The following is a 13,355-nucleotide window of genomic DNA, read 5'->3' as shown; positions in this document are numbered from 1 at the left end:
AGGCTTACAGTTAGGTTTAGGGTTAGGGTTAGATTTCGAGTTAGGGTTAGGGTTATGGTTAGACTTTGTGTTAGAGTTAGGATTAGGGCTAGTGTTAGGGTTAGAGTTAGGCTTACAGTTTGGTTTAGGGTTAGGGTTAGGGTTAGGGTTAGGGTTAGGGTTAGGGTTAGATTTCGAGTTAGGGTTAGGGTTATGGTTAGAATTTATGTTAGAGTTAGGATTAGGGCTAGGGGTGGGGTTAGGTTTAGCATTAGACATAGGGTTAGGGTTAGGTTTACAGTTAGGTTTAGTGTTAGGGTTAGAGTTAGTGTTAAGTTTAGGTTAAGGGTTAGCTTTCGGGTCAGAGGTTTATGAAATCATGCATGTATGAGAATCATAGAGAAGAGTTTGGGGAGGCCTTTAGGCATTCTATCCAGCACAGGATCCATAAGGCAATTAAAGTCTCACCCCCCCCCCCCCCCCTCCCCCCACCATAATAATATGCTGCGATGCAAAGGCCATCAACTTAGATCATGCATCAGTCAAAAATTTAAGGGGTTGGGTCTGAGGACAATAGACATTCAAAATACCACATTCATCACCATCTATTAGGGCCTTAAGGATAACAAATTTGCCATATTCATCTCTAACACAATCTATGAAACTAAATGGAAGATTCTTCCGAATGAGTATGGCCACCTCCTGCTCTTAGTGTTAAAGGACGAGAAAAACACCCGATCAAACCCGTCCTGCTGTAACTTCAAATGTTTTTTAGATGATTTGAATAGATTCCCTACAGTGTGGAAACAGGTCTTTCAGCCCAACCAGTCCACACAGACCCTCCAAAGAGTAACCCACCCAGACCCATTTCCCTCTGACTAAGGAATCTAACACTATGGGCATTTTACCATGGCCAATTCATCCGACCTGCACATCTTTGGACTGTGGGAGGAAACCGGAGCACCCGGAGGAAACCCACGCAGACACAGGGAGAATGTGCAAACGCCACACACACAGTCGCCCGAGGCTGGAATTGAACCTGGGACCCTGGTGCTATGAGGCAGCAGTGCCAACCACTGAGCCACTGCGCCACCCATATACTCAAATACAGGTTTACTAGCGTCTGTGAAGAAGTGTTCCTTGTCGTTAAGGTGAGTCTCCTGCAATATCCACCCTCTCCTTTTTGAGGCTCGCCAGCACCTTTATCCTTTTAACTGGCGAATGATTCCCTCTAATGTTCCAGTTGCACTGTTTAAGAACACTGCTAACTACAATCCTTTACAACCACTTCTGACCTGCCGAGAGGAAGAATTTGACTTACAGCACGCTGGGCATATTCAAAAAAACCAAAACACTAAACTAATTACCCCCTACTCATAGAGAGCGCTTACACCTCCCACACACATCCCCATTCGCCTGTCCAGCTTGAGTCACACCCCAGACCCAAGCAATAGAGGGAAACAGACAAAATAATGAACACGTTGCCCACCCCCAACTACAGTATATACCAACACCAATCCTAATCGGAGAGAAAAAAAAACACACCAACAGCAGCTTCTTTAAGAAAAGGGTAACATTACAAAAAGGAGGAGAAAGTGAGGTCTGCAGATGCTGGAGATCAGAGCTGAAAATGTGTTGCTGGAAAAGCGCAGCAGGTCAGGCAGCATCCAAGGAGCAGGAGAATCAACATTTCGGGCATAAGCCCTTCTTCAGGATTCCTGCTGCGCTTTTCCAGCAACACATTTTCAGCTAATATTACAAAAAACATAGCAAGAGAAAAAGAAAAACAAACATTATTGCCCATGTCCATAAATCCATCCAAATTATTTTAAAGTGTCCAAGAAATTTTTCCAAGGAATTAACTGACTGCACCATCTCCTTGTGATTAATACAAAGCACTGCTGGGTATCTCATTGAATGTTGAATACCAAGGTCCCTAAATTTTCTGAAAATGTGTTGCTGGAAAAGCACAGCAGGTCAGGCAGCATCCAAGGAGCAGGAGAATCGACGTTTCGGGCATGAGCCCTGAAGAACACATTTTCAGCTCTGATCTCCAGCATCTGCCGTCCTCACTTTCTCCCTTAATTTTCTCTTCACCTCATCAAACAATTCCCTTTTACAGATTCACTGCCACAGAAAATCCTGAAAAAACATGACCTTAGTTCCCTGATAAGTCAGGGTCTGTGGATCTTTCCCCATCCTTCAAGAAGATTCCAGGACTCTCTACTTGTCCCTGTAGCTTTGAAATTGTACCAGGACTGGGCAGGGGCGGGGGCGCTGACCCAGACCGGATCTGTGCACCGCGATCCAGTGAGCTCTGTCAACCTTGACCCAGTCTGCCTCAGTATCCCGGCCAAGAAACTGTGGCAGCCAGTCATCATAAAAACTTGCTAGCTGCCCACCTGCCACTCCCTCTGACAGCCCAACCGACCCAGGGATTCTTCCTCCTACCTCAGTTTTCCAGATCATCGACCTGTTCAGTCAAGGCCCGGACCTGGGTCTCAAGGGCCTGGATCCGCCCTACCAAGGACTCAGCCTGGGTCTCCAGTGCCCTGGTCCGCTGCTTGACCTATTCAACTCATTTCCTGAGCCCTTCCAACTCCTTCTCATGCTTTTGTAGCATGACTGAAATCAGTTCCAGCTGAGTACAATTGTCTTCCATAAACTCCTTGATCACCCCTCAGATCGCCACGTGTCCATCAGCGACGTTCTGCTGACCTCTTTCTCGGCTTCCCAGGGAGCTGCAGCTGCCTCCACAGTCACAGTCGTGGGCACACCCGACGCTTTGGGTGAGTGTCCCGTGTGTTGGGGCTTGGCTGTATGCTTTCCTTTAGTCATCTTCGCTTGCTCAAAGGGGATTTGCAGTAGAACACCAACTATCCGAATCCTTGACCATCCAAACCAAGGCCTTGCAAAAACGGCACCAGGCAACCCAGCATTCAGTAATCAGTTAAACGGCATTCTGGCGTGCACTGCTGGATAATCAAGAGATGTTCGATAACTGGCACTCAATCAGCTATCGACTAACCGGCACCATGATGTGAATTACTGGAGAATTGAGAGACACTCAGACAACCAGCACGCATGGATTACCTACCACTTGTTTCCGGCCACCTGAACGCCTTGCCCATCTCACTCAGACAATCGAGGCTCCGCTGCAATTGGATTTAAACAGTTTCACAAACCATTTAACAGGAATTTTCTCTGAAACAAGGTAAGGTAGGTGGGTGGGTAAAAATATCACCCCAGCTGGGCTGGGGTGCAGAGCTCAGCAAGGCAGATCTACTCAGATCGCTGCCACCCGACCAAAGACTGAATCGAATGTGTCGGCCATCTTAAACAATGAATCCCTCCACCATAAAAGTATATCATAACTTATTGAGAATTATCTGCAGGATACCATGCGACAATTCACCAATGCTCCTGTAATAGCACCTCCCGAGCTGTGAGTTTCAGGTCCTCGAAGCAAGAAGGAAGCAGGTCTACGGCTACAGAAGTTTCTAATCAAGTTACTTATCAGTCCAGTTTGAAGGGAAATCGCTGTCGTTGGGACAAAATGCTGGAACATGCTGCCAAACAGCACTGACAGAACACTTCCACCCTAGGAGCTGCCAGTGCTTGAACAAGATGGCCCACTATTATCTTCTTTAGGGCAATAAAGGATAGGCTAGGTATGTCCATAGTATTTGCCCTCGTAGTTTTCATATCCCTATAACGTTTTCATTAAATCACATTAGTGTGGCAGACTGTATTCAGAGGTGTTTCTGAATTTTGGGGGCTATTATGAATACCCTTGTTGAAGCAGTTTGGCAGAGTTTTCAGTTGTGGTGTTTATGTGAACTCTGTACTAGTTTCACTGTGTATCAGCGAACCGTGACAGTCCAATAGAAGGAATGTGAGCCCGCAAAGCCGGACAGCAGTAAATCTTCGTCTCTTTGTGCAACACGTTGTCCAACATAGCTGGCAAAAATGTTAACCTATGATGATATTTTAAAGGACATCGGAGAGTTTGGAAGATACCAGAGGTGGATTATCCTGCTCTTGTCTTTAAGTGGGGTAACATTTTCGTTCCTGACTGTTGCCTTTATTTTTCTGGGAGTGACACCAGACCACTGGTGCAGGGGTCCCCCTGGCTTACTGGTGCTGGGACAAAGGTGTGGATGGTCTCCGGAACAGGAGAAGAATTATACCTTGCCTCTGGAGAGATCAGGCAGCCCCTCACACAGTCGCTGTGAAAGCTATGAGATAGACTGGAATGCGACTTTTCTCAGCTGTGAAGATCCTGTGTCATCAATCAGCAATGAATCTGGAGATTTGCTTCGCACACCTTGTCAAAACGGTTGGTCTTTTGATGGTTCACGAACAACAATTGTCAGCGAGGTAACTAAAGATCAAATTTGTTTCACCGATGTGCAGCAGGGTGAATATTAGCAAACCAGTAATACTCTTGCGAGTCGCTTTTGGTCTACATATGGGTAATTGTGAAAGTGAGCCTGTTTAAGGTTGACTTCACTAAGTATAACAGGAGGTTTTACAGAATTATAGAAGGTTACAGCACAGAAGAAGGCTATTTTGCCCATCATGCTTACACAGGTTTGACCCATCAGTTCTATCCTTGTAACCCTGAAAATTAGTCCTCAAAGCATTTGTGTAATTTTGTTGTGAAAGTCCTTATTGACTCTGTTTCCACCTGCCTTTCAAATTGTGCATTTTAGGTGCATATTTCTCTGTGAAAAACATATTTTCCTACTTTCAATTTATATTCTTTTGCCACTGATTTTAAATGTATGTTCTCTGGTTAGTGATTTAATACTTTCTCCCTACTCACTCTATCTAAACCCCTCAAAATTAAAAAAAAAAATTCTATTAAGTGTCTTTAAACGGTCTGATCTGAGGGCAACAGGCCCACATAATTGCTGCTTCTCATGCCTGTTGTCACCCTGGTCAATTATTGATAGGATGTCAGGAAGCAAAGGTAATAAAGACTGTTTATTTTTTCCTTCTGGTGAGTGGTAATGCGCAAAGTCTCATTTGTAACTGTGAATAATTTATAGAAATTGCAGTACGTCTTCATAACTTCTCCATTCTGTGATCTGTAGAGCTGGCGTTTCCATGTCCTTTTGACCTCATCTCAGGTAGGGGGAGGAAATGTGCAGGGTGCAAACCCTCCAGCTGTGCCCAGCCAATGATTGTGAGATTGTGTTATTACATTAGCAAGTTGTTTCCTTCCCACCTTATACTGAGACCAGCCACAGAACTCTGATGCAATTTTCACCCTTTTGTTTTCTAACTGAGATTATACATTTTACATAAAGAAAGACTTTACCAACCGGAGCTGCAGACTAATAATGAAAAGAGGAAAGACTGTAGTTGTTTAAGGTAAAGTCGTCATAGACTGACCAGGCCTTATGGCTGATCTCTTGTTCGAGAGAGGCAACTGGTGGTGGTTTAACCTGATAATCACCACATCTCAGGCAATGAAGGGGTCAAGAAAGAGAACCTTTATGGTGGCCATGGTTAGTGCAAGAATTGAGCCGATACTGTTGGTGTCACTTGGTATTGCAAACTAGTTGTTCAACAAACTGAGCTAAATCAACCCCCAGTAATTGCTCAATGTCTGACAACACCATTATCTTCATTATTTGGAGGTGTTGGTGTCGGACTGGAGTGTACAAAGTTAAAAATCTCACAACACCAGGTTATAGTCCAACAGGTTTAATTGGAAGCACTAGCTTTTGGAGTGCTGATCCTTCATCAGGTGAAGAAGCGGCGCTCCGAAAGGTAGTGCTTCCAATTAAACCTGTTGGACTATAACCTGGTGTTGTGTGATTTTTAACTTTATCTTCATTGACTAGCTTAACTTTTCAACTTTAGAGTTTTAGATTCCTTCTTCTGCCTAAGAAGTTAGTGGCAAAATTAACCAAGTAAATTACCAGCTTTGTTTTAATCAATTTCTGAAAGAGGATTAACTACTTGCAGATTTAAGTTATGGTACCTCTCTTCTGTATATGTAACTTGTCAAAACGGTTGGTCTTTTGATGGTTCACGAACAACAATTGTCAGCGAGGTAGCTAAAGATCAAATTTGTTTCACCGATGTGCAGCAGGGTGAATATTAGCAAACCAGTAATACTCTTGCTAGTCCTTACTCACCCAAAAGGGATTGTCTTTTATGGTTGACAATTCCTCTCCAATTCATTGTAATAATCTTGACAATTACTCAATGCTGTTCAACCAACTCTAACCATTTTGTGAATGCTTCCCTCATCACAGATGGACTGAGAATGTTTGCTTGTAATTCTGCAAAGTTCAGTTTTATTTACAATGTCTTGAAGGACGATGCTTCCCATTCTGTCCAGCAACGGGATGTGAGTAACATCAATTTCTATGCTGATAAGTGGAGATATTACTCACATCACCTCAAATCTTGTCCCCATCTCTATTCATATCATGGAACACTGCTGACCTGCCATATCAAAACTGGAGCAGTGATTCAGTGAACTCAAGAGGAGTCGCATGTATTACTTCAGATGTGTCATATTAAATTCATCCCTTGGTCCAAAGGCAGACACTTTGCAACCATTTATCAAATCACAGCACAGTATTGTGAGTTTTTTTTTACTGTGGGTACTCAAGCAGACAAACTCCAAGTCTATCTCATCTGGAATGGGAATCTAACCTCATGATGCTGGTATTAACCTAATCTGTCGAACCAACTTAGCTTATTGGCCCCTCAATACACCATGACGTATGGATTCCTTAGTCACCCTATAATGTACAATCCTATTCAGTTCACACCTAAAGTCAAACCTGGTTTCACAGGAAATGCAAACTTGCTTTTGAGCTCAGGGACTTTGGGAGTAAAGCCAAAAACCTCCACAGGGTAATAGTTATTGTTAGAGTTTATACCGGATGGAGTAGAGATCATGGATTTCCAGATGCACAGGATGAAGGTAGGGAAATTGATGAATATGGCAGTGAACACTAGGAAGTGACAAAAACACAGCCAGTTTCAGTAGAGATAGGAGCTATTTAGCTTTTGACTTCTGCACTAGTTCTCTGAAACAGCTGTCCCTTTTAATGTGTCCTTCATCAAATATTTATCTTTCCTTGTCTACCTTTTAAAAACTACTGTTGTTCCTTTGATATCCCAGCATATCCACTGCATAAAGAAAATTCTCCCAACCTTACCCTTCATTTACATTGAAGATCTGAGTATTTTGCTGTCCAGTGGAAACCCTTCATTTTCAGAATTTACCCGGATGAAGCAACTTCATTATTAATGGAAGGGAGTTTGACAGTACTACGGAAAAGTAAGAAGGTATGAGGGTGAAATTCCAGGAAACTGTTTGGATGCAAGCCGATGATATCAGGAAAGAACTAGATGTACTTGTAACATTTGAGGTTCAGAAATTCATGATACATCTATACAGTTAATAAACTCTCCCCTTTCTTCCCGTATTATCATCTTCCATAGTATGAACTTGTATGTGACGATGCCTGGAAGGTGGATATGTCTCAAACATGTATTGAAATCGGCTTTTTCCTTGGAGCGCTGATCGCAGGCTATTCTGCAGATAGGTATGTGACACTCACAGTCTAATTATTGCCTTGTCCACTTGAGTCCTTCATTGCCAAAGTGAAACAGTCTTTCCATTTGCAGGTTTGGCCGAAAGCTTTGCTTATTGGCCTGTCTGGCTGGAACGGGAGTTTCTGGGATTGCTGTTGCTGTTGCACCAACTTACCCAGTGTTTGTGATTTTTCGAATCCTTCAAGGCTTATTTGGAAGAGGGATATGCTTGACCAATGCTGTGATTGGTAAACCTTTACATCCGAATGTGTTTTGATTCGAGCAAATACCCTTTAAAAGTATAATTTTGCAATTTTTAAATAACATAAGCCAGCTTCCATCCATAAATCCTTCCTGTTGACACAATAATCCAACAATGTTTCACTCTCTCCATAGACGTGCTGCTATACCCAAGAGTCTTCTAGTCTGTTGTTGTCAGCTCAAAGCTCATCAGTTACAGTCAAATGATATTTGATGTCTTATTGTGTTCCGACCATTATAGCCTTCAGAGCAAATGAGCTTGTTCTTTCTTTCAGCCACAGAATTGGTTGGACCGAGATACAGGAGAGTCGCTATAGTTGTAACACAAGCAGCTTTCTCATCGGGGATAATGATACTTCCTGGTTTGGCCTATCTAATTAGATCCTGGAAAGGAATCCAAATGGCCATTACCATTCCAAACTTTGTTCTGCTGCTTTACTGCTGGTAATTCAAATTTACGGGAAATGTTCCCATTGATTAATGTTGCACCACAAACGCTTGCTGCACGATGGAAATTGATTGCATGTTATTGACTCTTTCCACTTTTAGCTTAATCCCAGAATCTCCTCGGTGGTTGTTGACACGCATGCGGATCAAAGAAGCATTGAAGATTGCCCAGAACATTGCAGAACAGAATGGCAAGAGTCTCCCATCGAGTTACAAAGAGGTAATAGATTGTGTTTTGTGCTTGGATATCGGATAACCAACTCTGAATTTCAAATGCCCCAATCTTGATGCTGTATAGAGCCTCAAACGTGTAAAAGACCAAAGATACTGTTATGACCCCCTGTGAGGACTGTTTAACCAAGGTCACTGAAATTACTGAACTACACTGCAAATGAGGAAAATAATGGACAAGATTTCATTTAGAGTCATGGAGATGTACAGCATGGAAACAGACCCTTCGGTCCAACCCGTCCATGCCGACCAGATACCCCAACCCAATCTAGTCCCACCTGCCAGCGCCCGGCCCATATCCCTCCAAACCCTTCCTATTCATATACCCATCCAAATGCCTCTTAAATGTTGCAATTGTACCAGCCTCCACCACATCCTCTGGCAGCTCATTCCATACATGTACCACCCTCTGCGTGAAAAGGTTGCCCCTTAGGTCTCCTTTATATCTTTCCTCTCTCACCCTAAACCTATGCCCTCTAGTTCTGGACTCCCCCACCCCAGGGAAAGAACTTTGTCTATTTATCCTATCCGTGCCCCTCATGATTTTATAAACCTCTTCCTATATCTCAAATCCTCCAACCCTCGCAACATCCTTGTTAATCTTTTATGAACCCTTTCAAGTTTCACAACATCTTTCTGATAGGAAGGAGACCAGAATTGCACGCAATATTCCAACAGTGGCCTAACCAATGTCCTGTACAGCTGCAACATGACCTCCCAACTCCTGTACTCAATACTCTGACCAATAAAGGAAAGCATACCAAGTGCCTTCTTCACTATCCTATCTACCTGCGACTCCACTTTCAAGGAGCTATGAACCTGCACTCCAAGGTCTCTTTGTTCAGCAACACTCCCTAGGACCTTACCATTAGGTGCATAAGTCCTGCTAAGATTTGCTTTCCCAAAATGCAGGACCTTATGTTTATCTGAATTAAACTCCATCTGTCACTTCTCAGCCCATTGGCCCATCTAATCAAGATCCTGTTGTATTCTGAGGTAACCCTTCTCATTGTCCACTACACCTCCAATTTTGGTGTCATCTGCAAACTTACTAATTATACCTCTTATGCTCACATCCAAATCATTCATATAAATGACAAAAAGTACAGGGCCCAGCACTTATCCTTGTGGCACCCCGCTGGGCACAGGCCTCCAGTCTGAAAAACAACCCTCCACCACCATCCCCTGCCTTTTACCTTTGAGCCAGTTCTGTTCCAATTGGCTAATTCTCCCTGTATACCATGAGATCTAATCTTGCCAACACAAATTAACAGCCAAATCATATCCATAATGAAATCTAAACTATTCATGAATAAGAAACCCAGTGAACAAATTATATAATATCTTATAAAGATCATATATACTGATAACATATAAAAGCAACATGGACATGTCTTGGCCTAAGTACACTTTGGGGTGACTTTGGTATTACTGCTGCTCTGCTGTCACCTATAAAGGATCAGTAATGAGACCAAAGTAAGAGTAGAATCAAAGCACACATTTAGAGAAGGGCTGACCATTTCCATTTCCCTCACCCCTGTTCAGGCTTTTAAAAAGAAATCTGTATGTTTTAATATCATTCGTTCCAAGATTAGGTTCTTGGATTCTTGTTTCGTGAGCGACATGGGTTTTCCTGTGTGCCTGAAGTTAACAAATAAACTGGAGTATTTCTGTGGCTTTATTTTAGAAGCAGGCTTTGAGGCCGGGCTTTAGAGTGAATGAGTTTGTGTGCACCACTCATGGAGTTTTATGCATTTTTAAAATTATTTTGCAACTCAGCAAGGTAAATAATTGGATCCTCAAAATTGCTAGAGACGTTTGGGGAAACACCCAAAGGTTAGAGAATTTAAAAAAAAATAATTTTACTTTGAGATTGAAGCAGTCCTATTGAAATAGGATGGCTGTGTAGACAAGTGCTCCTGAGAAGGGAAGGATATGTAATGAACTAAGTTACCTGAGAGTGAAGAGTGAGTGTTAGTCCCAGACCAGAAGTGTTGGGATAAAACCCTGAAGAGGTTATTTCATACTGAGTACATTTAACAGGTATATATTAGCTCCAGGAAAAAGCTATCTGTAGTTTCAGTCTAAACGTTGAAGTCACAAGTGTCTCAAGCTTGCTGGGTATGGTCCCTTCCATTGTCTTTTAGCCGAGATATTGTCTGAACCATTAACTTAAATGGCTCTCAATCGTGCACGCTTGATGAGGTAGAAAGAAGGAACTTGTACCTCAAGTGGAATTTGATGTAAAAGGTAATCATTCTGAATGAGTTAATGTTCATGTTATGTTCTGAAGGAGCTTTCAAAGGGAACAAACAAATTGGTACCAGGTCCCAAAGTCCTAGAAAGCATGGCTGATCAAAAATATCTTAATATTCAGCAGTAACCCTTCTTGTTATCAAAAACAGAGCCTCTTTTGTATATACTCTATGGCAGTGTCTCCTCTGCCACTAATCACAAGGTAAGCCAACCACAAAGGAGAACTGGTGAAATGAACTACCTCAAAAACACTTGCCCAGTACCAAATGCTGGTAGAGGTGGTAAGAAGTGGAAAAATGTTACAGGGTTGCAGAAGCACGAATCTGATCCCTACCATGAAGTGAAAAACACTCTGAGAACCTAGAAAATACTTTGAATAAAGGAGTTTACCAGAAGAAGAGGAGATTTAGTGAAGTCACAGCCAGTCAGTAGCTGAACAGAGGGACAGAGAGAGAGGGAGAGAGAGGGAGAGACAACAGCCACAATGGAAGCAGCATAAAAGGCTAGCTTAGAACTCTAGAAGCAAAACTTCATCCGGTAGCTAATAAGAAGTGCTGGGAGAAAGTTTTGGGCCGGGAAAGCAAAGAAATGCCAGCTACACTTTGAAAATACAGCGATCTTAGTGAAGGAGGTTCTTTAAGGAGCTCTGAAATGGAAGGATTCAGGAAATAAAGTTAGTGATCCCTAAGGAAAAAAGAAATAACTTTATAAAAAACTGTGCAAACACCAGAAAGGAAAGACCAGGGAGTGTAAAACAGAGTTCTCACTTCTCACAATGAGCCTTGCCATCATTAAAATTGAGAAGTTGCAAGGGACAGTGAAAAGAACACAAGAAATTGAGGCTGGGACTGGAGGATTGAGAAGGCCTCAGAATTTATTTAAGATTAAAATAGGCAAACTTTCAAAAATCTAGTGAAAGACTCTTGCAGAAGGAAAAAGGTCAGGAAAAAAATAAAAAATCAAAAGGACTGGGGGGTCAATAAATGAGTGCAATTTTAACAGGAAGATTTATAAAGGCTACAGCCAGAGAATTTGAAGATTTGTGTAGAAGGAAAGGCAGAAAAACATCTATTTTACCCAGGGAGATCTGGAAAATCACCAAACTGCTTCAGAGGAGAACTGGTTTTGAATGGCTTCATGTTCATGTTGCATGGGTTGCACCCATTCTATTAAGGTCACACAGTCTGGGTGCGGAGACGTGGGGCAATGTCTTACAGTGGTCTGAACAACATGAGCTGCAGTGGGATGGGTGGCAAAATCAGGCCAGGAATCTGGTGAGTCACATTCCAATGTCAAGATTATCTCAACTCATCTTTTACATTTTGCACAAGAGATTCTCACAGGGCAGTGGTAAGCTGCCAGTTGATGGGGATCATCATTTGTTAAGATCATCGCTGACAGCCGAGCTCACCTCATTATTATTCCACTCAAATTGAATGTACCAAACTCGCCAAGCAAACTAGAAATCAGGAAACCTCAGCATGGGCATCAGAGCATGTATCTGGTAGATTCAACTCACTGCTTGCTCCAAACTACCTCCATGTTGGACTCCAGGCACTAACATCTCAGGGATGCTCCAAGGGAACCAGCTACACATCCCATGTTCACTGACATTGGTAACCGACATGTGCTAGCCTCTAAGAACCCTCATGGCACATCTCCAATTCACTTACACTTCAACAGGTGCAATCTCATTGTAATGCTGCAGCAAGGACACTGTGTATTCAGGCACTCAAACCCAGCTCACGGACTGCACCAGGAACCAGTTCAGGGCTCCTGGCTTGGAATCATAGTACTTGCTCACTCTGAGCCAACCTGAATGCTCACAACTTGCATTGCCATGCCTTGCCCCTTCAGCCAGCGATACCTGTCTGATATCATTGCTGTTTTGCTGTGCTGTCTAGCACCAACACAAAGCCTGGGCCTTTGTCATAGTAGTTAGCGGACCTCAGTCCAGTCAATGGGAGTAGTCTTCACTCAGGAATTCCCACACTGTAATTGAAAGGTGTCCTCTGCTACTAGTCTAAGTCCTGCTCAGGGTGCTCAGTCAGAACTTTCTCCTTATATTGGGTTTGGGTGAGAAGCTCTTCGGGGTGGGAGGGGGTCAGTGTGGGCTCAATGGGCCCAATGGCCTGCTTCCACACTGTGGGGATTCTATAATTATATTGGCTGAGGAGATGAATGGTGGACAGCACACCACCTGTGTTGGGCCATCTGCTCAGTTGTGGGTCTTTTTTTATTTCAAAAATATGCTTTATTCATAAAATTATTTGGATCTCTATACAATTGGTCATGCCATTGTTGTGCACACATTATATTGCTTTACATACAGACATCAAAATTTATTTTTCCTATATACAAGTCTGTACATTTACTATCCAGCTCTACGGCTGAGGCGTCAGCAGAGCCCAAATGACTGCGCGGGCCCCCTGTTCTTCTTTGGCAGGCAGATGTTACACGGTGGTCTTTCCCCACCGCGCCTTGGCGGCAGCTGCCCCAAGCTTCAGCGCGTCCCTCAACATGTCGTCCTGGACCTTGGAATGTGCCAGTCTGCAACACTCAGTCGGGGTCAACTCCTTCAGCTGGAAGATCAACAGGTTTCGGACCGCCCA

The 13,355-nt window shown here is 43.1% G+C and overlaps 1 protein-coding gene across 2 annotated transcripts in view; it reads left to right on the top strand.

Annotated features, from left to right (window-relative positions):
* Positions 1–3,875: 3,875 nt before the first annotated feature.
* The window catches only part of LOC122552992 (solute carrier family 22 member 3-like), a 45,453-nt gene continuing 35,973 nt past the window's right edge, over positions 3,876–13,355 (top strand). Inside the window, exons 1-5 of one of the 2 annotated variants that reach the window (XM_043696347.1) lie at positions 3,876–4,359; positions 7,456–7,559; positions 7,642–7,796; positions 8,085–8,253; positions 8,359–8,476. In XM_043696347.1, the coding sequence (XP_043552282.1) occupies positions 3,949–4,359; positions 7,456–7,559; positions 7,642–7,796; positions 8,085–8,253; positions 8,359–8,476 (957 nt within the window). In that variant the 5' untranslated portion in view covers positions 3,876–3,948. Of the gene's footprint in view, positions 4,360–5,364; positions 5,496–7,455; positions 7,560–7,641; positions 7,797–8,084; positions 8,254–8,358; positions 8,477–13,355 lie in introns of those variants that run through there. The other variant, XM_043696348.1, reaches the window with a different exon arrangement.

The sequence above is a fragment of the Chiloscyllium plagiosum genome, chromosome 9 (assembly GCF_004010195.1).
Source record: "Chiloscyllium plagiosum isolate BGI_BamShark_2017 chromosome 9, ASM401019v2, whole genome shotgun sequence".
NCBI classification, from domain to species: Eukaryota; Metazoa; Chordata; class Chondrichthyes; order Orectolobiformes; family Hemiscylliidae; genus Chiloscyllium; species Chiloscyllium plagiosum.
This window is presented reverse-complemented; position numbering and strand designations above follow the sequence as displayed.